This window comes from Macaca thibetana, chromosome 15, assembly GCF_024542745.1.
Source record: "Macaca thibetana thibetana isolate TM-01 chromosome 15, ASM2454274v1, whole genome shotgun sequence".
NCBI lineage: Eukaryota > Metazoa > Chordata > Mammalia > Primates > Cercopithecidae > Macaca > Macaca thibetana.
This window is the reverse complement of record NC_065592.1, coordinates 6,942,572-6,965,365: the sequence shown is the minus strand read 5'-3', so window position 1 is coordinate 6,965,365 and position 22,794 is coordinate 6,942,572. Positions and strand designations below refer to the sequence as shown.

The 22,794-nt window shown below is 49.1% G+C and overlaps 1 protein-coding gene across 7 annotated transcripts in view; it reads left to right on the top strand.

Moving 5' to 3' along the window:
• Positions 1-22,794, top strand: part of PRRC2B (proline rich coiled-coil 2B) — a 109,125-nt gene that overhangs the window by 34,804 nt on the left and 51,527 nt on the right. For 6 of the 7 annotated variants that reach the window (XM_050759697.1, XM_050759696.1, XM_050759699.1 and 3 more), the window contains exons 2-9: positions 5,007-5,176; positions 6,837-7,014; positions 10,731-10,833; positions 13,593-13,665; positions 18,739-18,882; positions 21,261-21,502; positions 21,946-22,067; positions 22,518-22,660. In XM_050759697.1, coding sequence (XP_050615654.1) covers positions 5,062-5,176; positions 6,837-7,014; positions 10,731-10,833; positions 13,593-13,665; positions 18,739-18,882; positions 21,261-21,502; positions 21,946-22,067; positions 22,518-22,660 — 1,120 coding nt within the window. In that variant the 5' untranslated portion in view covers positions 5,007-5,061. The remainder of the gene's footprint in view (positions 1-5,006; positions 5,177-6,836; positions 7,015-10,730; positions 10,834-13,592; positions 13,666-18,738; positions 18,883-21,260; positions 21,503-21,945; positions 22,068-22,517; positions 22,661-22,794) is intronic. The other variant, XM_050759694.1, reaches the window with a different exon arrangement.

Below are 22,794 nucleotides of genomic sequence, written 5' to 3'. Positions count from 1 at the left end.
TTAAGAGACGGAGTTTCCCCATGTTGGCCAGGCTGGTCTCGAACCTCTGACCTGATGAGTGATCCACCCACCTCGGCCTCCCAAAGTGCTGGGATTACAGGTGTGAGCCACCGCGCCGGCCCCTTTTGTATTTTTAGTATAGGCGGAGTTTCACCATGTTGGCCAGGCTGGTCTTGAACTCCTGACCTCAGGTGATCCTCTCACCTTGGCCTCCCGAAGTGCTGGGATTACAGGTGTGAGCCACCATGCCTGGCCCGAGCAAGGTTTTTTTCCTTTTGTTTGCACTAGGGTATGGGAAAGTATGAATCAAACCTTCTTTGAGAAGTGTGGTGTGTGCCAGGTAGTTGCACTGAGAGCTGTGTGTGTTCATTCTACCCTCTGCCCTCAGGCCCGGTCAGCACAGAGTCAGAGAAAGATTTGTTATCAGCGAACTGGTAGAGGCCAGGGCAAACAGATTTTAAGAGGACTTTTTAAGCAAAATGTATCGAAACAAATGTATTTCTGGTCAGTTTTCAGAATTAAATGACATTTTAGTTGGGCATGGTGGTGCATGCTTGTAATCCCAGCTACTTGGGAAGCTGAGGCAGGTGAATCGCTTGAACCTCGGAGGCGGAGGTTGCAGTGAGCTAAGATCACGCCACGGCACTCCAGCCTGGGTGACAGAGTGAGACTCCATCTCAACAAAAAGAAAAAAAAAATCACATTTGATTTAAGAAATCATTCGATATTGCCAGGCACAATGGCTCATGCCTTTAATCCCAGCACTTTGGGAAGCTGAGGCAGGTAGATCACTTGAGGCCAGGAATTTGAGACCAGCCTGGGCAACATGACGAAATCTTGTCTTTACTGAAAATACAAAAAATTAGTCGGGTGTGGTGGTGCACACCTGTAATCCCAGCTACTCAGGAGCCTGACGCAGGAGAATTGCTTGAACCTGGGAGGTGGAGGTGCAGTGAGCTAAGATGGCGCCACTGCACTCCAGCCTGAGCGACAGGGAGAAACTGTGTCTCAAAAAATAAAAGCATTCAATGTGAAATCTAGACATGCTTTTTTTTTTTTTTTTTGAGACAGAATCTCACTCTGTCCTCAAGGGGCTCGCAATCTAGCCCAGGGAAGGATTCTCTTACTAATTATGACTTTTGGGGTGGGATAGCAACTCACTAGACCCAGCCTCAGGAAGGGAGATTTCAAATGGCTCATGGACCCCAGGGCAAGGAAGCAGCCAGTTCGTGGGCACTGCGATCAGAATTGGGCACGTGGGACCGACTCCCATCCTGAGCATTGCTGCCCTTTGCTCTGGGGCAGGAGGCGAGCTCTGGGGAGGGCTTCTGGGGTCAAACAGCTGCTGGCAGGTAACTTGAGGGCAGTGAGTGCTTGGAAGCTCTTTTGCTGGTATGTTTCTTCATTGTGCCAGACTCTCCTACACACTCTAGTACATTCAGCATCCTTGGGCTTGGCCACTGAATGTGGGCGGCCCTCCCGTCATTGTGACATCAAAAATGCTCCTGCACATTTTCAAACACCCTGGTATTCCTTGGCCCATGGCCGCAGCTGAATAAACTGGGATTTGGGTGAGAGAAGGGAGTTAAGTAACCAACCAGGATGGCTGAAGCCATGTGGTGCAGAGAGGAGAATTTCCTTGAAGAAGGGTGCAGTGTGAGCCTCTGGTTGTGTCCCCTGCTCATACAGATTGGACTTACGACCACTCATCCCTTGGCATCCATCTTCTTGCATTCTTCATGAGCATTTCCTGATAGGAATTGCATGCGGATCTGTCTCTCAGTGACCGGCGGATCTTAGGCATCAGTCAGTACCTGTTCAATGAATGAAAGGATGGTTTGCACACTTGCATATTTGACATGGCACCGGCTCAGTCAGTGTCTTTTGTCTCACTTGTTTTGGCCTCTGTTTGTAATCGATTTTCACTCCTTGTGTTTTATTTGGATCATAATAGAGTTTGTTTTTTTTTTTTTTTTTTTGATGGAGTCTCGCTCTGTTGCTCGGGCTGGAGTGCAGTGGCACGATCTCGGCTCACTGCAAGCTCTGCCTGCTGGGTTCACGCCATTCTCCTGCCTCAGCCTCCCGAGTAGCTAGGACTACAGGCACCTGCCACCATGCCTGGCTGATTTTTTGTAATTTTAGTAGAGACGGGGTTTCACCGTGTTAGCCAGGGTGGTCTCGATCTCCCGACCTAGTGATCTGCCTGCCTCGGCCTCCCAAAGTGCTGGGATTATAGGCGTGAGCCACCACACCCGGCCCATAATATAGAGTTTTATCTTTAAAATCATCCTTTGGGGTACAGATTGCCGCCCCACCACATCGCATGTGTTCCTCCTGGCCTGCATGGTGTCAGAACAAGATGGTGAAATGGCAAACCTTGCTTCCGCAGCTACTACCAAGTGCCTTTTACCAGACAGTAGTAAAATGACGAATTGTAGGTCATTGAGGGCATGTTAAACATATGCCTTAATTATTGCTTTAGCTTTGTTTTCCAGTGAGAAGTGATGGTCACTTACACAAGTTTTCTTTTCTTTTCTTTTTTTGAGACGGAGTCTTGCCCTGTTGCCCAAGCTGGAGTACAATGACACAATCTCGGCTCCCTGCAACCTCTGTCTCCTGGTTTCAAGTGATTCTCCTGCCTCAGCCTCCTGAGTAGCTGGGATTACAGGCGTGTACCACCATGCCCAGCTAATTTTTGTATTTTTAGTAGAAACGGGGTTTCACCATGTTGGTCAGTCTGGTCTTGAATTCCTGACCTCGTGATCTACCCGCCTTGGCCTCCCAGAGTGTTGGGATTACAGGCGTGAGCCACCGTGCCCGGCCTACAAGTTTTATTTTTTAAGAGATGGGTTCTTGCTCTGTTGCTCTGGCTGGAGTGCAGTGGCCTGATCATAGCTCACTGCAGCCTCAAGCTCCTGGGCTCAAGTGATCCTCCTGCCTTAGCCTCCTAAGTAGCTGGGACTACAGGTGCATGCCAGCATGTCCTGCTAATTATTTTTTTTTTTTTTTTTTTTTTTTTTTTTTTTTTTTGAGACTGAGTCTGGCTCTGTCGCCCAGGCTGGAGTGCAGTGGCCGGATCTCAGCTCACTGCAAGCTCTGCCTCCCGGGTTTACGCCATTCTCCTGCCTCAGCCTCCTGAGTAGCTGGGACCACAGGCGCCCGCCACCTCGCCCGGCTAGTTTTTTGTTTTTTTTAGTAGAGATGGGGTTTCACTGTGTTAGCCAGGATGGTCTCGATCTCCTGACCTCGTGATCCGCCCGTCTCAGCCTCCCAAAGTGCTGGGATTACAGGCTTGAGCCACCGCGCCCGGCTAATTATTTTTATTTATTTGAGATGTAGTCTCCCTCCATCACCCAGGCTGGAGTGCAGTGGGGGCAGTCTCAGCTCACTGCAACTTCTGTCTCCTGGCTTCAAGCGATTCTCATGTCTCAGCCTCCTGAGTAGCTGGGATTATAAGCATGCATCACCATGCCCGGCTAATTTTTGTAATTTTAGTGAAGATGGGGTTTCACCATGTTGGCCAGGCTAGACTCAAACTCCAAACCTCAGGTAATCTGCCCACCTCAGCCTCCCAAAGTGTTGGGATTATAGGTGTGAGCCACCACGCCTGGCCTATTTTAATTTCTTTAGACACAGTGTCTTGCTGTGTTGACCAAGCTGGTCTCAAACTCCTGGCCTCAAGCAGTCTTCCCACCTCAGCCTTCCTGAGTAGCTGGGGTTACAGCCATGAGCCACTGAGGCCATCAAGTGTTTTTGGTTTTTGGTAAGGAAGCTTAGAACCTATTGCCACGGTTGGGTATGGAATAAAAAGCAGTGAAGCTCTTAGTCCTCAGTGCCTGCTGGCACACAGGCCCTTGGTGGGCACTTAGTATTTGTTTTTGTTGTTTTTTTTTTTAAGATGGGGTCTCGCTTTGTCACCGAGGCTGGAGTGCAGTGGTGCAGTCTTGACTCACTGCAGCCCAGGTTCAAGCAATTCTCCTGCTTCATCCTCCTGAGTAGCTGGGATTACAGATATGTGCCACCACGCCTGGCTAATTTTTGTGTTTTCAGTAGAAACGGAGTTTCGCCATGCTGGCCAGGCAGGTCTCGAACTCCCGACCTTAAGTGATCTGCCCGCCTCAGCCTCCCGAAGTGCTGGGATTACAGGCATGAGCCACCACGCCCAGCCAGACACTTAGTATTTTGAGTGAGTGAGTGAGTGAGTGAGTGAGTGAGTGAGTGAGTGAGTGAACTGATGAGGAGAGCACTAGTAGACTCATGGACACCTGTAGAACATTAGAAAGTAGCAGAGGAAGGTCTTTTCAGGGTTGTCCCTTGAAAGGGGCAAGTACAGATGGCATAGCCCCCATGTGGTCTCTCCCTTGCCAGCCCTGGGGAGTTCTTGCTCTCTGTTTTCCATGCATGTACCTTAGAGAGCCCTTTCGTTGCCTAAGCAGATGTTTTCTCTCTGGGTACTAGTTGTTTATTTCGAAAAGTGCATATACCTGATTATTTCTGAAGGCTAATACTCTGGTTGCCCTCCTTTGATTTGGTTTTGCTTGTCCTTGGGACTAACAACCATGGCATAAGTGGGTTGTGTACCTCCCCTATTCTGCTAGTCTTATTTTCAGTGTTATACATGGACGTGCTACAAGTACTGAGCATTTATTTTTCCATCTTGAGCTGTCCTTGACTTGGAGAGGGCTCTGTTGAAGTTTACATGTCAGTGTGGTTGGTGTGCAGTAGGCTCCAGCCAACTCAGACAGAGTGAGAGGAATTAACAGCAGGTAGGGATTGGGGGGTACTCCACAGATCGCCTCGTGGTGTCTACAAAATGCCCTGTAAATGTGAATGAACAGCATATGAGTGGTGAGAGCAGTTTTCTAAGGACAGTCCAAAGCTGTCTTCAGATCTTTAAGGAGATCCATGATTCCTAAAGGATTCACTTTGCTGGATCAGAGGTTCTGCTGGAGTGACACGCTTTTTTTTTTCCTCTCTCTCTCTTTTTTTCCTTCTCTATTTCAAAGGCAGATCGGGAGCGGTGCCGAGAAAAATTTCCTTACTAGATGACATTTCATCGCAATGTCCGATCGTTTGGGGCAAATTACCAAGGGCAAGGATGGGAAAAGCAAGTACTCGACTCTCAGCCTGTTTGATAAGTATAAAGGAAAATCAGTAGACGCGATTAGATCCTCAGGTAAGGCCCGAGGTTGAAGGCCAGTTCCTCAAACTTTCTCCTAGTGACAAATCCCAGAAACCCAGAGTCCCTCACCTGGGTAGACAGATGTGGTCCGTGCACACCAGGCTTGTGGGCATGCATGTAGAATCACTCTCTACTTCGTGCTTGAGGTGTGATTTCAGAGCCTTGAGCATCCTGACTTCCTGTAGTGGAATTTTCTCCATTTATTACCTTATTGAAGCTGGGGAGATTTTTTTTGTTGTTGTTTTTTTTGAGACAGAGTCTCACTCTGTCACCCAGGCTGGAGTGCAGTGGCATGATCTCAACTCATTGCAACCTCCACCTCCCGGACTCAAGCAAGTCTCTTGCCTCAGCCTCTCGAGTAGCTGGGATTACAGGCGTGAGCCACCACGCCCAGCTAATTTTTGTATTTTTAGTAGAGACAGGGTTTCCCCATGTTAGCGAGGCTGGTCTCAAACTTGTGACCTCAGGCGATCCACCCGCCTCGGCCTCCCAAAGTGTGGGGATTACAGGTGTGAGCCACTGCGCCTGGCCAAAGCTGTGGATATTTTAATCCTGATGGGTAGAATGGGACTTAATAGGCACTAGTGTTACCCTTTTGTTTTTTTTTTGAGACAGAGTTTCACTCTTGTTGCCCAGGCTGGAGTGCAGTGGTATGATCTCAGCTCAGTACAACCTCCACCTCCTGGGTTCAAGTGATTCTCCTGCCTCAGCCTCCCAAGTAGCTGGGATTACAGGCATGAGCCACCACGTCCAGCTAATTTTGTATTTTTAATAGAGGTGGGGTTTCTCCATGTTGGTCAGGCTGGTCTCGAACTCCCTGCCTCAGGTGATCCGCCCACCTCGGCCTCCCAAAGTGCTGGGATTACAGGCATGAGCCACTGCGCCCAGCCAGCGTTATCCTTAAAGAATTTAAAAAATTTTGTTTTTAAATTTATTTATTTATTTATTTTGAAACCGGGTAGCTGGGATTACAGGCATGTGCCACCACACCTAGCTAATTTTTGTATTTTTAGTAGAGAGGGTTTTGTCACATTGCCCAGGCTGGTCTCGAACTCCTGGGCTCAAGCGATCTACCCACCTCAGCCTCCCAAAGTGCTGGGATTATACGCGTGAGCCGCCATGCCTGGTGTGTTAATCAGCCTTTTTAGCTTTCATCGTTCCTGATAATTCTGGAACTTGTTGGAAAGGTTCATGTTGATCCTGTTCACACCCCGTGAAGAATTCATGAATGTCGAAGGGTTCCTGTTCAGTCTTGGTTTGGGTCTAGGTAGAGGCTGTCCCTTTAGTCCTGTAATGAGACCAGAGCTGTCTCAACTTGCAGAGAAGTGGTTCCTCTGTGAGCTGGAGGTTCCTGGGCCTGGCTTCTCACCCATGTTGTAAAGTCCCCAAGCCTTGTCCTGCCCACTAGTGAAATGGAAGCCTTTGTACAGGTTTCAGCAGCTCCTTTGTCCCTGTAGTCTTCAGTGCACAGCTTGTAAAGTGACTAAAGTGACACCAAACACTTGTTTGTTCCACTGCTGGTCTGCCCTTTGTTTTTTGTTTGGTTAGCTTTGTCATGATCACTTAGAGTTTGAAAGAACAGCTAAATGCATCCGGCCTCTTTCCTTCTGTGACCTTTTTGCGCGGTGTCTGTTCCGTGCCCCTCTCCCTGCAGTTATTCCTAGACATGGCTTACAGAGTCTTGGGAAAGTTGCCGCAGCCCGGCGCATGCCACCGCCTGCAAACCTGCCGAGCTTGAAGTCTGAAAACAAAGGAAACGACCCCAACATCGTGATAGTACCCAAGGACGGGACGGGATGGGCAAACAAGCAGGATCAGCAAGACCCAAAGAGGTAAACGGAGGAGGTGGGTGGTGAGTGGGAGCTGGCACTCCAGGGGTGGTCCAGTATCCTTCCCTTTGGCAGACTAATCCCAGCCCTTTGACCACTGCAGCACTAGTCTTTGCCGTGGCAGAGCTGGAAAACTGGGAGATGCAAATGAAGCCGCTTCCTCTCGGGCCCTGGTGCTTCGTGTGTTTCTTGTTCCCTGCCTTCATTTTTTCTGGGTTTTAGAGCCGATAGAGCAGCACATCTGTGGACAACCTTGTCCCCAGTGACCAGTTTCCCCCTGTGCCTTATTAGGAAAGGCCTCATCACCCCAGAGGAGCTTATGTAATGACTCAGAGCCAATTCCTGTAAGAAACACTGGACAGAGCTGGGGCTTGAGGACTTCATTCCTGGTGGTGGGTGTCCCTGTGAGCTGAACTCGGCAGAGAATCATGCAGCCTCCCTAATCGTGGGCCCAGCAGCTTCCCAGACAGAGGAGACTTCCGCCGTTGCTCTAAACAGACCCAGTCATCAGAGCCAGCACAGGACTTCCAGAAGCCCTAGGGGGCCGAGGGCAGCATGGTGCTGTCATCAGAGAAACAGCCCCTGTGTGGTGGGCTGAAAACACAGGGCCTGGCTGCCTGGGGCCCACTTGGATGGCTGTACCTTTGTCTCCTACTGCAAGTCCTCTCTGAGTGTTCAGCCAGTGCTAAGACAATTCAGGGAAGGGGATGTGTTGAGGGAGGGACAGGGCCTTGTTGAGGCTGGCAGGCAGAAACCTGCTGCTGGGGTTTACCTGTTAAGGAATGTGAACAAAGCTGTCTGGCGGCAGCGCCCTCCTGGCCTGCATCTCTGGTGGCCTCCGTGCTGACGTGGGAAACTAGACGGCAAAAGGGACCCAGATCTCAGGCTGCCAACCCCCGCATCCTTTTCTTTCAAGTCTATGCTGGAAATGACCATGGCAGCTTTTATAAAATTGTTGCCTGTAGTTACTTCAGACAAGATGTAGAGAGTGAGCTAGTTATTCAGCTAGATGATTATAAAGTAGTAATCACAATAGGGCCTTAGAAGTTATTTTTAAAATGTTTCTGACAGTTTGCTTAGGGATCATATTGATGGGCGGTATAGCATGACTTTTGAAATCTACCAGCCCTACGTGGTTTCCAGCTAGACCACTTATTAGCTTGATGGAACCTGGCGAATTGTTTGACTTCTGAGCCTCAGTGTCCCCCCTTGAAGTAGGAATGATACCTGGCTCTGCTGATGGTTACAAGGTATCCATGAGGCATTGATGGGCTAGCACAGATCAAGTGCTTAGCCCAAACCTGGCACAGAGGAGGGGCAGATATTGACTGCTGTCATCATTCCATTCAAATGGTACTCATTCCATTCACACCATGAGCTCTGGAACAAAATGAATATTGCACATTTTAATGGAAGGACTGAAATGCCTCTGCACCACCAAAAGTTCTAGAGAGGACAAAGCATTACTCCCTCCTGTTATCCAGCCTTTACTCTGCCTTGGCAGCTCCAGTGAGGGCTAGTTGTGCTGGAGCACGTCCGCCAGGGAAGAGGTGAGGACGGAGTGTTGGTGAAGGCACAGATCCTGGTGTGGTTCTCTGCTGCCCCGGGCCACATCCTCCCACCAAGGTATCAGGTGGCAAGTGGGCCCACAGCGTGGGGACTCAGTCCTTAGTTTTGGAGAACACAGAGGTGCGACTTCCTGGAAGCTTCTCTTTTAGGTAGAAGGAGATGTAAGAACCCATTCAGTACCTTCTGTTTGTAATAATCACGAATGGTGAGTTGCCTGGGTCAGGTGAATCTTGGAAGATGGTGTCTGTAAAGAGTTTGGCTTCCATTTACAGATGAGCCACTTGTATTGGAGGAGTTCCTACCAGGGGGGTGGCTGCCCTCCTTGAATCTTGTTGAGTGGAAAGTTGCCTACAGTGACTGGAGGGCTGAGTTAGAGCAGAAACCTTCATTCGGCCATTTTTTGTTGATTTCATCACTTCACCTGTGGAGTGTAAATTCACTGACACAGCCTTTTTTGGAGGGCAGCCTGGCAATCGTTTAAACTTCAAAACATCTTTTGATCCAGCATTTCCATTTCTAAGGTCGTATGCCATGGAATTACTTATAGGAAAAGGGTGCAAAGATATATATTTTAAAAATTCTTGACTGGGTGCGGTGGCTCACACCTGTAATCCCAGCACTTTGGGAGGCCGAGGAGGGCGGATCACCTGAGGCCAGGAGTTCGAGACCAGCCTGACCAACATGGCGAAACCCCATCTCTACTAAAAATACAAAAATTAGCCGGGTGTGGTGGTGCATGCCTGTAATCCCAGCTACTTGGGAGGATGAGGCAGGAGAATCGCTTGAACCGGGAGGCAGAGGTTGCTGTGAGCGGAGATCGTGCCATTGCACTTTAGCCTGAGTGACAGAGCAAGACTCCGTCTCGAAAAAAAGAAAAAAAAATTTTTATTGTAGGCCAGGTGCGGTGGCTTACACCTGTAATCCCAGCACTTTGGGAGGCCGAACTGTGCAGATCACATGAGGTCAGGAGTTCGAGACTGGCCTGGCCAACATGGCGAAACCCCGTCTCTACTAAAAATACAAAAATTAGCCAGGCATGGTGGTGCATAACTGTAATCCCAGCTACTTGGGAGGCTGATGCAGGAGAATTGCTTGAACCTGGGAGACGGAGGTTGCAGTGTGCCGAGATCATGCCACTGTACTCCAGCCTGGGCGACAGAATGAGACTCTGTCTAAAAAAAAAAAATTCTTATTGCAGTTGTATCTGTAAGAGGGGAAAAAACCCATATGAACGATTGGTTAAATTATGACCTGTCTAGTTGTGTTATGTGGTCATTAAAAGCAAAAGGAAGATCCATTTCTATGGTGATGAAAAGATGTTCAGATGCATGAAGTAGAAAAAGTCATAGAGCTTTATGTATGGGGTCACTCCACTTCTGTTGGAAAAATACTATATTCCTGCAGTGTAAAACTCTGCTGGTTAAAAACAAAACTCTATTGACAGGTATAGAGAAATCTGCTTGGAGTTTCTCTCTGGATGATGAGGTCATCATGTTCTGTGTTACCTACTTTTATTTATAAGTTTATTTTTACTCTGAGCATGTATTTGTAAACGCAGAGAGGGTTAAAAAGTCAACCCTCTGAGTAGGTATGGGCTCTGGGTCTGGGATAAGGGGCACAAGCCTTTCATTCCAGTGATTTAGTTTCCCTGTTGGCAAATCCTTCACTTGCATTGTTTACAGTGAGCTTTTAGTTTTTGCAGACAGAAGGCTCTACAAGAAGGCAGAAAAGTTTCATTTTTAAAAAAAGAAAGACCAGGCAAGGTGGCTCACACCTGTAGTCCCAGCTACTTGGAAGGCTGAGGTGAGAGGATTGCTTGAGGCTGGGAAGCGGAGGTTGCATTGAGCCAAGTTTACCCCACTACGCTCCAGCCTGGGTGATAGAGTGAGACCCCCTGCCTCGAAAAAAAGAAAAAGAGGCAGAGGACTGTCTTGTGCTAATTTTAAATGCCAGTGACTAGAACTAAAGCATGGTTTGTTTTCTCATTAGTTTTTGCCAGCATAAAAATCTGCTGGGGAAAGTCGTATTTTTGTTGGCCAGAGGTGGTCTGCTTCCTGTGAGCAGCTGAACAGCTGTGGCTCCTGAGAATGCAGAGACCTGGCCAGCGCACTCTGTGCGGTGCCTGACCCCACTGCCCTGCCTTTGTCTAGTTCCAGTGCGACGGCCTCTCAGCCGCCGGAGTCGCTGCCGCAGCCGGGTTCGCAGAAATCTGTCTCCAATTTGCAGAAACCGACACAGTCAATCAGTCAGGAGGTAGGTGCTGGGACTCCATCCCAACTGTTTCCTGGGCATGGTAGTCCCTCAATGTCCTTGTTGCTGGGGGCTGGGAGGAGTTGCTCCTGAGAAGTGTGGTTGTGCATGGCCTGTCTATTCCAGAGGCACACCCAATGAGTGACTTTAGAAAACCAGCATGGGAAACTGTCGTGGTCACTGGTGAAGAAATTTAATCTGCAACTTTTGGAAAAAGACCTCAGATATGGTGCCTGTTGACTTACCTTGAGGCGTAGTCACTCAGGCCGGACTGCAGACTAGTTCAGGGTGAAGCTCCATGGAAGCGTCACGTGATGTCCATGGAAGCTTGGGTCACAAGAAGACAAAAAGTGGCAGGTCACAGAAAGGTTCACTGGCCGGGTGAGTTCGAAAAACAAAATGAAGCGAGCTCCTTTACTGCAGTACTTTTCAGTGCCTTTCATGTGCTAATACCTACTGTGGCTCTCTGAGAAGAGGATATAATGGGCAGCAGTCCCTAAATTTATTTGTCCCAGGAAACATTTCTTCACCGAATGTCTCTAGGGACTAATGTCTCTCAGAACATGCTTTGGGAAATACGAAGCTACAATCCTTTAATTGTTGATGTGTTTTAAATGTTTCTCTAAACAGAAAGTAATGTTTTCACCAAGCAAGAGCTCATAACACACTCAGTCCATCAGAGTCTCGCTGCGGGTTTCTAGAGATTGGCAGGAGGATATACTTAGCCGGAGCTGGAAATCTAGATGAGAAGTCTGAATTTTTTAGAAGATGAAAAGAAATGTAGACATAGATACCTCGTATTCACCAGCTCTCTTGGCAGCGGGAATGAACATATTTTGGTTTTGCTTTGCTGCATGGGCAATATGAGGTCTCAAATGTCATCCCCTCTCTGCTGTAACCATACTCGGGAAAGTCTGTGGCTTTGCCAGGACACCCTCTCCCCACCTACCACTGAACTGTGCTTTTAAAATTAAAGACAAAGAAGAAAAGAGGGGTCTGTGATCGTGCAAGACGCCCTTTTCATTGGCGTAAATCTACTGGGACCTTAGGCTAGTCAGAGTATTTAGAGTTGAGTTCCTTTCTGTTTCCCAGAATTTGAAAGAGGAGGAGTGAGCTGATAGAGCTCAGAGATCAGATTTGCCTCTGAAACCTGTTGAAGATGTGTGTGCCCAGACCCCCACCACTGGGGGGACTGTGGGTGAGGTCCTGGGCATCTGTTTGATTGAATTGCTGAAGGGGCAGCTCTATGCCAAGGAAGGGGAACCCATCCTGGCCCTGGCGCAGGGGTCACCGTATCCGGCGCTCAGTGCTGCTTTGCTGCTACCTGGTGTCTCTCACACGTGAGGCACAGGTAAGAAGAGGCACCCGGTGTTGGGCGAGTTTTAGAACATCTCCACGGAGGGATCACAGCAGCTCTGCTCTTGGGATGAAGTTTGCCAGCAGTCTCAGTAACACCTTCTTGGTCCTATGTGTGCTCTTCCTAGTTTAATGCCAGGGGAGTCATCCCTGTGACTGCAGAGGGGAGGGGAGTGGAGGGATGGGATTGCATTAGCATATTAAAGGCCTTCATTGGAGACCTTACGTCGAGGGGAGCCCCTGTGCCTCCTGTTTGCTGCTGGATCTGAAGGCCTCTAGCCCACCTGTGGGATGTGTCTGGCCCCAGCTGCTCTGCCTCCATTGTGCCACTGACCCCACCCTTATGTAGTCCGTGGCAGGGAAACTGTATAGGCACCCCAGGCCACCAGTGTAAAGCATTCAGGGCACCTCTGTGATGAGTAAATGGATTGCTGTACCCGGTCAGCTCTGCATCACAGGCAAGAGAGACAGTTGTTTGCCTTGTGAGTGGATGGTGCTGGCTGAGGTGGGTGGGAGAGGGTAGTGATTTAATATAGCATTTCATCTAGTAAGTGGGGAAACTTCACAAAGCAGCAGCTTGTTTTGTGTATTTTTACCTTCAGTTAGAAGAAGGAGGCTGTGAGTTGAATGTTAGTTGAATGGAAAAGATGGGGTGAGCTTAACGGTTAGAGACTCGAAAGGGCACTGAACATAGGCAGGCTGGAGACTGGTCCTGGTTCTGCTGTTCTGCATCTGACTCAGTCACTCTTGTCTGAGCCTCAGTGGTGAATGTGACTAGAACCTCCCCAGGGTGTGGTGAGCATCTGGTCAGGCTGGGTGTGCCTCGCATAATGCTCACCCTGGCGACTTTTCAGCAGAGGTGACCTGGCATGGTTCTCAGGAGGGGAGCTGTGCCTTGTAGAGTCACAGTCACTACAGAAGGTGCTGCAGCTGGCCCACCCAGCTCAAGATCTGGCACGTTGGCCTCCCCGTGTTCGTGTTCCTCGTTAGCAGCGGTGCAGTTTTAAAAACACATGCCGGAACTGGGCCTTAGTCTTTGTCTCTGGAGCAAAATAAAGTAGCTCTATGTGGACATGGGAGGTTCCAGAGCACCGCATAGAGGGAGACAGGTTTGGGTCCTGGCTTTGCTGTGTCACTGTCTGTGTGACTTGAAGCTGATCACTCCCCAAATCCTGCTCCTTGTCTGTAGAGTGGGCCTGGCATTTTCTGGTCCCTGGGACTGCTATGTGGAGTGTGCATTGCAGGGGTCGTTCAGGGCTTCGCTGCTGCTCAGAAAGTGGTGGTGGATGGATCCTTATAGGGTTCAAATCTAAGGGGCTGGCCTCTCAGCAGCTTGTTGTAATGGGCTGTCACTGTACAGTGGAATAAGGGAGCTGGCCCTCTTCTGATTCTCTTCCTTCTTTCAGAATACAAATTCAGTGCCAGGTGGACCAAAGTCATGGGCACAGCTGAATGGAAAGCCAGTAGGACACGAAGGTGGTAAGTGCGCACGTGTGTGTGTATGTTTGGGGATGGCGGGGAGGGGGAGGTAAATGTCTTTTCCAGAATGTCTGGTTGGGTCTAGGCACCCAGAAGCTTTGAGGACTCTCTTCCGCAAAGAGGTACCGTTCTGTGGAGCCCTTGCCTTGCAGGGCACTGACTCTGCAGAGGGGCCAGCTCTTTGGTTTCTTTGGATGAGTGCTCTTGCTGAGACAGGAGTGCTGACTGGGCTGTGCTGCTGGTGGGCTCCTGTTTGCTCCGCGCTTGTGGCGTTGCCAACACCATCCGCCTCCTCTCTCCTGGGACCACAGGTGGGAGGTGTCACGTGGTGTGGCTTGGGTTGATGAAGAAGCTGGCCGTGGGGTTGGAGTGGCCCGCCTGGAGGATGTTCTATCCAAGCACTCCGAGGGTTACGTGGTGTTACCAGAAGTGCTGTGCCCAACACACAGGAAGCTCCCTGGAAGCGGAACCCACTGTGCTGCTTCCGTGGAGCAGCTCAGGGGAAAGATGAGGGCGATGGACTGAAGGAAACAGTGTTCAGAGTTTTAAAAAATAAATTCATGGGAATTACACATTCACACGGCCTCCGAGGCAGGCCCAGGATAGTGGGCTAAAGCAGTTTGGTGAGTTCTGTGCATCCAGGCTGCCCTCCAGCCCCCACAGTCCTTGGAGAATGTGGGTCAGCAGATGTTCTTGAGAAAACCAAAAGATCTGGATTTTCCACAGGAGCTCTTCTAATTTTTGATGATAGCTTGAATGTTTCTAGCATACTGTGCTTCAGACCAAACTAGGCAGCAGCTCTGAGTGGGAAGGTGAGTGGTCATGGTGTGGGCAGACGATTCAAAGGAATATACTGGGGAAAGCCCACAATTCACTTTCTCCTGTAAAGTAGCACTGACTGCCCTTTTTTACCCTTTGCCGCCATCCTGGGTATTGCCTTCTGCCTCCTGCGCTACCCCTGCCAGCCAAGGCTTCACCAGACTTGGTCTTTAGTAGCCTGTATTAGAAAACCAGCTGCACATCCTTCATTCCTTGAACCTCACCCCCAGCCTGCCATGCCTCGGAGGTCCTGCCCCTTGTGGGTTGAAATCCCTGTGTTCAAAGGCTCTTCCCTCAGTCTCCAACGGGAAGTGACCCATCAGTCAATGTGCCAATTGGATTTCAATGCCCCAGCTTCTCCCAAGGGGCTGAGGGTACAGATGGAGTGCCAGCAGGAGTGGGGTGGTGCAATTATAGCCATTGCAGCCTCGATCTCCCGGGCTCAGGCAATCCTCCCACCTCAGCTTCCTGAGTAGCTGGGACCACAGGTATGTACCACCACACCTGGCTGATTTTTTTTTTTTTCCATTTTGAGTAAAGACAAGATCTCACTATGTCGCCCAGGCTGGTCTTGAACTCCTAGGCTCAAGCGATCCTCCCACTTCAGCCTCCCGAGTAGCTGGGGCTGGGACCACAGGCGCATGCACCACCACACCTGGCTTATTGATTGATTGATTGAGTGATTGATTGATTGATTGAGATGAGATCTCACTATGTTGCTCAGGCTGGTCTCCAACTCCTGGGCTCAAGTGATCCTCCTACCTTGGCCTCCCAGAGTTTTGGGATTACAGACGTAAGCCACCGTGCCTGGCCTCAAAAGCGTCTTTGAAGATGCTTTATGAAGAACATTCACTGGACTTGTAACTGGTTCTTTGGCTTTCCATATCTTTTATTTCTGTAAGGTAGAATTTTTTGTTTGTTTTGTTTTGTTTTGTTTTGTTTTTTTTGGAGGCAGTCTTTGTCACGCAGGCTGGAGTGCAGTGGCATGATAGCTCACTGCAAACTCCGTAAGGTTAGAATTTTTAAAAGTAGATATAATATATTAATTTTTATTTAAAAAGAACTACAAAAATGAAAAGAAAAACCCCTGTATAAATTGACCCAACTCCTATGGAAGCCAGTTTGGCACTGCCTGGCAAAATAATAACACATAATACCCTTTGACCTGGCAAGTGCACCCTGAGGAAATTACTCTACAAATTGTACTTGCCCATGTGTGAAATGACCTGTGTACAAGACTATTCACTGCAACATTATAATAGCAAAAGATTGCAAACAGTCCCTTGAAATGCCTGTAAAATTATGGTAATGAAATGTGATTTGGCTATAAAGAAAAAAAGCAGAAGTTTTCTATTGATTTGGCAAGATCTCCAGGTGAAGAAAAGTACAGAATGGTATGTATAGTATCTTACCATTTGTGTAAAAAATGGGGGTGAAGGCTGGATGTGGTGACTCACACCTGTAATCCCAGCACTTTGGGAGACTGAGGCAAAGGGATTGCTTGAGTCCAGTAGTTTGAGACCAGCCCGGGCAACATGGCAAAACCCTGTCTCTATAAGAAACACAAAAAATCAGCCGAGCGTGGTGGCAGACACCTGTAGTCCCAGCTACTTGGGAGGCCAAGGTGAGAGGATTGGTTGAGCCCAGGAGTTTAAGTCCAGCCTGAAAAGCATAGCAAGACCCTATCTCTACTCAAAATTAAAAAAAAGAAAGAAAACAATTGCAGGCAGAAACCTGCCAGCCCACAGAACTGACACACTGGGCAGGCTGGGGGCCAAGTGTAAAAGTCCGTTTCGGTTCCCCATCTTGTGCTAGAGTCACGCATCTGTGACACTGTCAGGAGTGTGGGGATTGGAGGGTGTTGTCCACAAGTGTTTTCATGACTCTTTGGAATTCAAAAGGGCTTTTCCTGAGTTGATAGACTCAATTGATAGGTCACCTGAAACAGACCCAGGAGACCTGATTGCATGTTTGGGCAGAGGTCAGAGACTCAGACACCAGCTACTACCCCACCAGTGGCTCAGCCTGTGACCTTGGAAGAAGCCCTCCGACTTTCCTGCCTCAGTTTCTTATGGTGGAGAACAGATGGCAGGTGAACATCATAAAGCATTGACACCTTATGAATACTGGTATTTTGCTGTGAGACTTTTTTCCTACCCTTTATCCTTATTAAGGTTAATGCATGCTTACAATAATATCTTCATGATTCTTGAAGCAGAAAGAGGAGATGGAACAGCAATATTGGACAGATGCTGTGTTTTTTTTTCCTAATTTCAAATCTACCGTATTTTGTATTTTTTTTTTTTTTTTTTTTGAGGAAAGGTTTCGTTCTGTTGCCCATGGGGGCTGGAGTGCAGTAGCGCAATTTTGGCTCACTATAGCCTCAGTCTCCTGGGCTCAAGCAGTCCTCCCACCTCAGCCTCCCAAGTAGCTGAGACTGCAGGCACACACCACCATGCCTGGCTAATTTTTGTGATTTTTGTAGTGATGGGATTTCATCATGTTGTCCAGCCTGGTCATCCTGTATTTTAAAAATGAGAGTTTTTATTTGATTCTTGCCTGTGACCTTCTACCATAATGAAGCGACTGAGTCAGAGCCCCCTTCACAGTGCCCCGGAGCTCCTTCTTGACGCTTGGAGGCCATCTCTGGCTGACCATTGGTGAATGGTGTCCAGTCTCACCCTGTCAGGTTTATTTGAGCAAATTGCTGCCACATGCCTGTGTGGTGATCCAGCCGCGCCTTGCCGGCACAGTCAGCTTTAGTGAACAGGTCTATGGATCAGTGGTGCTAAGAATAATTTAAACAACTTAGGGGAAGGCTGGGGTTTAGCTGTATAGGGAACAAGGCATTCCACGGGGGGCCATTTGTTGTGTGGTGTCACCACTGTTCCTAGATTTCTCCTGTCTGGAGTGTGCTGCGTATTCCAGATCAGAAGACATGTGCCATTTTTAATCTGTTCATCTGAAAATGGTGGCAGAACCTCTGCTAAGTTCTGTGTGTAAGGGAACAACATTAGGAAAGTCTTCTTCTCTAAAGCAGGTTGTAATGTCAAGGAATGAATGAAAGAATGAAGAACTAAACTGTTCCCAGGATTATACGAGTGGAATGTTTAGCCTTGTAGGGCTCAAGGAACTTAGTAGAAAATGCAGAAGGACAGGTGAATGAGGAGGTACTCATGTCTGTACATCTAATTTCCACCTGATCTTACCAGCAGCTGTTATTTTATTTTATTTTATTTTATTTTATTTTATTTAAGATGGAGTCTCACTCTGTTGCCCAGGCTGGAGTGCAGTGGCTCACTGCAAACTCCACCTCCTGGGTTCACAGCATTCTCCTGCCTCAGCCTCCCAAGTAGCTGGGACTACAGGCACCTGCCACCACGCCTAGCTAATTTTTTTTTAATTTTTAGTAGAGACGGGGTTTCACCATGTTAGCCAGAATGCACTCAATCTCCTGACCTCGTGATCCGCCTGCCTTGGTCTCCCAAAGTGCTAGGATTACAGGCATGAGCCACCGCGCCCGGCCTATTTTATTATTTTTAGAGAGAGAGTCTCACTTTATCACCCAGGCTGGAGTGCGGTGGCGCGATCTCGGCTCACTGCAACCTCCACCTCCCGGGCTCAAGCGATCCTCCTACCTCAGCCTCCTGAGTAGTTGGGACTACAGGCGCCTGGCACCAAGCTAATTTTTTGTGATTTTTGGTAGAGACAGGGTTTTGCCGTGTTGCCCAGGCTGGTCTTGAACTCCTGAGCTCAAGTGATCCACCCACCTCGGCCTCCCAAAGTGCTAAGATTACAGGTGTGAGCCACTGTATCTGGCAGAAGCAGCATCTTAATCCTTTTGGGGTCGCCTGGGGCAGGGATGGCAGCACTCTCTGTAGGTGTTGCCTCCACAGGAAAGCAGTTGCCTTCTCGGCCTCCCCTGGGCTGATTTGACTGTGGCCCCAGGCAGTCCGCAGAACCTTCCCTGCTGGGGCAGGCTGTGGCCTGGAGTTGCTGTGATATCTTACCCCATTCCCTTTGTAAGCAGGCACTGGTCCCTGCAGGTCAGCTGGGAAGGGGCATCATGATGTCAGCAGCAGCCTCCCTTGCCACCTTCAGCGCCCCCCTGGTGGCATCTGCCAGCACAGGGCACCCTTGTGACAAGGCTCCCTCAGAAAGCCCACTTGCAGGCAACATGGCTTTCAAGGTGTGGAGCTGGGAAGCAGACGACTCCATCTCACTTCCTCCATGTCTACCCCGTCTTCTTGACAGGTTTAAGGGGCTCAAGCCGACTGTTATCCTTCTCTCCCGAGGAATTTCCGACGCTGAAAGCAGCTGGAGGGCAGGACAAGGCTGGCAAAGAAAAGGGCGTCTTAGATCTGTCGTATGGGCCAGGACCAAGCCTCCGCCCTCAGAGTAAGTGACCGCAGCGTCTGGGCACTCGATGGAGTCACAGAACTTCCTCCCCTCGTCTCTCTGTGCTCCTAGAAGGGTGCTGATGTCACTGGGGTCTCCGGTTCGAGCTGGAAACGTGGCTCTTTGGCTCGTACCCGATCTGTGCGTCCATTGGACTTGCTGCCTAGGCCATTGGGCATTGTGCCTTTTTTGTCTCTTGGGTTGGGCCAGGCCTGTCCCCTCCCCCTCTGTCATCCAGTTGTTAGTTTTGTTGTGCCTGGTGGCTGTGGCAAGAATGGACAAAGGACCAATTAACTTAGGTCCCCAGTTCAAGAGCTTGTTTTCTAAAGCTCCCAATCCTGGTTGGAATCACTGGGGAGCTGGTGAATGAGTGATTTCCAGTCCTCCCCTCCCCCAGCCCAGTTAGGACCTGTATTTTTAACCCATTCCTTTGGGGATTGTGACTTAAATCAGCCGGCACTGCTCTCTACTGCTCCCTTATCTTAGGTTGGCCAGGGAAGGAGCCGGATTGTGTAGCACTTCTTGCTGGAAATTTCTCCTTGGAAGCCGAGGGTGGCTGGAGGTTAAGGTGGTGTTTAGGAATGCGATTTTCCACGTGTTCTACTCAGGGATTTTGAAGTGGCTCATGTAGTCCAGGAGACTTGATCAGGTCTTGAAACGTGAAGGCCTTTTGTTTGCTTGTCTTGAGGCCTCTCCCATTCAAGTCAGAAGTGATGTCCTATAAGTCAGTGATCACTGTGGATGTGTCTTACTTAAACCAGCACTCACTGGCTTTCCAGTGACCCACACAGGACTGGTTTATTTTGCTTCGTGGTTTGTTTTTTTTTTTTTGGTTTTTTTTTTTTTTTTTTTTTTGAGACGGAGTTTCACTCTTGTTGTCCAGAGTGGAGTGCAATGGTACGATCTCGGCTCACCACAACCTCCGTCTCACGGGTTCAAATGATTCTCCTGCCTCAGCCTCCCTAGTAGCTGGAATTACAGGAATGTGCCACCACGCCCGGCTAATTTTGTATTTTCAGTAGAGGTGGAGTTTCTCCATATTGGCCAGGCTGGTCTTGAACTCCTGACCTCTGGTGATCCGCCCGTCTCAGCCTCCCAAAGTGCTGGGATTACAGGCCTGAGTCACCATGCCCGGCCTTTTTATTTATTTATTTATTTTGAGACAAAGTCTTGCTCTGTCACCCAGGCTGGAGTGCAGTGGTGCGATCTTGGCTCACTGCAACCTCTGCCTCCCAGGTTCAACCGATTCTCCTGCCTCAGTCTCCTGAGTAGCTGGGCTGGGACACAGGCGCCCGCCACCATGCCTGACTAACTTTTTGTATTTTTAGTAGAGACGGGGTTTCACCATGTTAGCCAGGATGGTCTCAATCTCCTGACCTTGTTATCCACCTGCCTCGGCCTCCCAAAGTGCTGGGATTACAGGCGTGAGCCTCCGCACCCAGCCTGTTTGCTTCATTTTAGGGGACATGAATTATATCTTTCTGGGATTAATTAAGATGAGCTTCTTTGTGGGATTATAAAAATGTGGACATAGAAGAAGCTTCTAAGCATCAGTTTCATCTCCTCATTGGAGAAGACAAGGAAATATGGACGGGGTGACCTCGCCCCAAATCTCACAGCAAAGGGGTTGAAGAACTGGGGTCAGACATGTCCTGGGTCTCTTTCCCTTAAGGATTGTGTAACTCAGAGACCGTTGTGCTTCAGCTTCTAACCAAAAGGTGACCGAAAACAGGGATCTGTTGTCTCATTTGATTTCTTGTTGGCCTCTAATAATTTCCACCCGATCTTACTACATTTGGCAATAGAAAGCATCATTTAAAAAAGACAGGTCGGCAGGTTTCCGCCTGTGAACTACGGAAGTGCCCCACACCTCCACTGGAAGGACAGCGGCTGCACTTTGCCTGTCTTGTGGGCTGGGGGATCTTTATTAAAAGGTGCCACTGCTAATCAAAGCCTGAAACCACCGTGCCTGGAACTCGCTCCTGTTTTAATGTGTAGTCCAGTGCTCACCCTAAGTGGGCTGGTCAGCATTCGTTGAAGGAATGACCCAAGGCTGTTTTCATCAGGGCCGTCTTCCTATCTCTGGGTTGAAGACTAGGGGGAAGGGTGGCGATTGTTACTCACTGATGAAGCCTTTTCTCTGAGTAGATCTCATTTTATATTTCACAGTCAGACTTCCCTCAGCAAGTTCATCCCCATTGGCCAAGGGTCTGCCCTAACCTTCCCTGACAGATTTAACAGTTCTTCACTTTTGGTGTTTTTTGTTTTTCATTTTATTTTTTTGTTGAAGGAGGGGGTCCCTTGACCTTCAGAACCTCATACGATCCCTCCTTCCCCCTCCTCTTCCCTCTCCCCTTTTGCCCCCTTTCAATTTCCAGATGTGACAAGCTGGAGGGAGGGCGGTGGGCGACACATAATTTCTGCCACGTCTCTGAGCACCTCCCCAACTGAGCTGGGCAGCAGGAACTCGAGTACGGGAGATGGAGCCCCCTCCTCGGCATGTACCAGCGATTCTAAGGACCCCTCTCTCCGCCCGGCTCAGCCTGTCCGAAAAGGGGCTTCACAGTTCATGGGAAATGTATACCACCCACCTACATACCATGATATGCTTCCTGCTTTTGTAAGTCTTCAGAGTGTACTTTTTTTTCCCCCCATCAAGTTGGATTGTGTCCAGCAGATAGGTCAAGTGGTTGAATGTCCCCCTTGGGGTCTCCTCTTGGCCCTGTTACCCTACTTCTGAGGCTTCCACTGGTTTTGCATTTTCTCTCCCTGCTTTTTAAATCTTCAGGGCCTCTGGCTTCTTTCCCTGGTGATGTGGATATCATTTTAGGCTTTGGTTCTTTAGAAACAGGAGAGGCAGGTTTTCCCTGACATAGGTCCCCAGGTCTACTTACTGACAGCAGGAATGAAATGGGGGAGATGGCGGTAGGATTAATTAGGAAACCCCAAGACTTTCCTGTTTCTTTTTCCCATTTTCCACTTTACAAAACACATTCTGATTTAAGTGGAAATTGCAATTTGGGCCATTACCAGCAAATCCTGTTCATCGATGTTATGTTTCAGATGTGTTCGCCAAAGTCATCAGAAAACCAGGGTACAGTGGAACGAGGCTCTTTTCCCCTTCCTCAGCTCCGCCTTGAACCTCGAGTTCCTTTTAGACAGTTCCAGATGAATGACCAAGACGGGTGAGTCCATCGCGTTACAGTCACGTGTGTAGAGATGAGTCCGGTGGTGATTCTGGTCAGGATGAGGGGATGATGAATAGAAGTGCTGTGTCTCCTGGAGACCGCAGAGAACTTTACCAGCTCAGCGTGGCAGGGTGTGTGGGGCGGTGGCTGGGATTCGGAGCTGATTGAGAGATTGAGTCATGATTTCAAGTGCCTGGTAGAGTTGAAGTTCTGGCACGTCCGTGTTGCTGCTGCCCTAGGCCTTAGCGACCAGCATGTAAAACTGCAGGACAAAGCAGACTTCTTTCTGGGATGTACTTGTTTGCTCATTATATATTTCTTTTAAAGGAACTGATAGAAATATTAAACATGAACCTTTGCAGTGTGAAACTTGTTTTTGGAGAGGTATTTGATTTTGCTTCCGTCTGTATACTGGACATGATTCCATCATCTTTTCTCTTTTATCAGAAAAGAAAACAGGCTGGGAGTGTCTCGCCCACTCCGCCCGCTAAGGCAGCTGGTGGAGCGGGCACCACGGCCCACCATTATCAATGCGGAAAACCTGAAGGGCCTTGACGATCTGGACGCCGATGCCGATGATGGCTGGGCAGGTGGGCAGAGAAGCACGGGTGGTTTAGACGGGCAGGACCAAAGTTCATCTGTGCGTACCAGGGATGGAAACCCCCTGGCGCCACCGTGTGTTTTCCCTTGGCAAGATAGGGACTAAGAGCAGGACAGGGAAGCA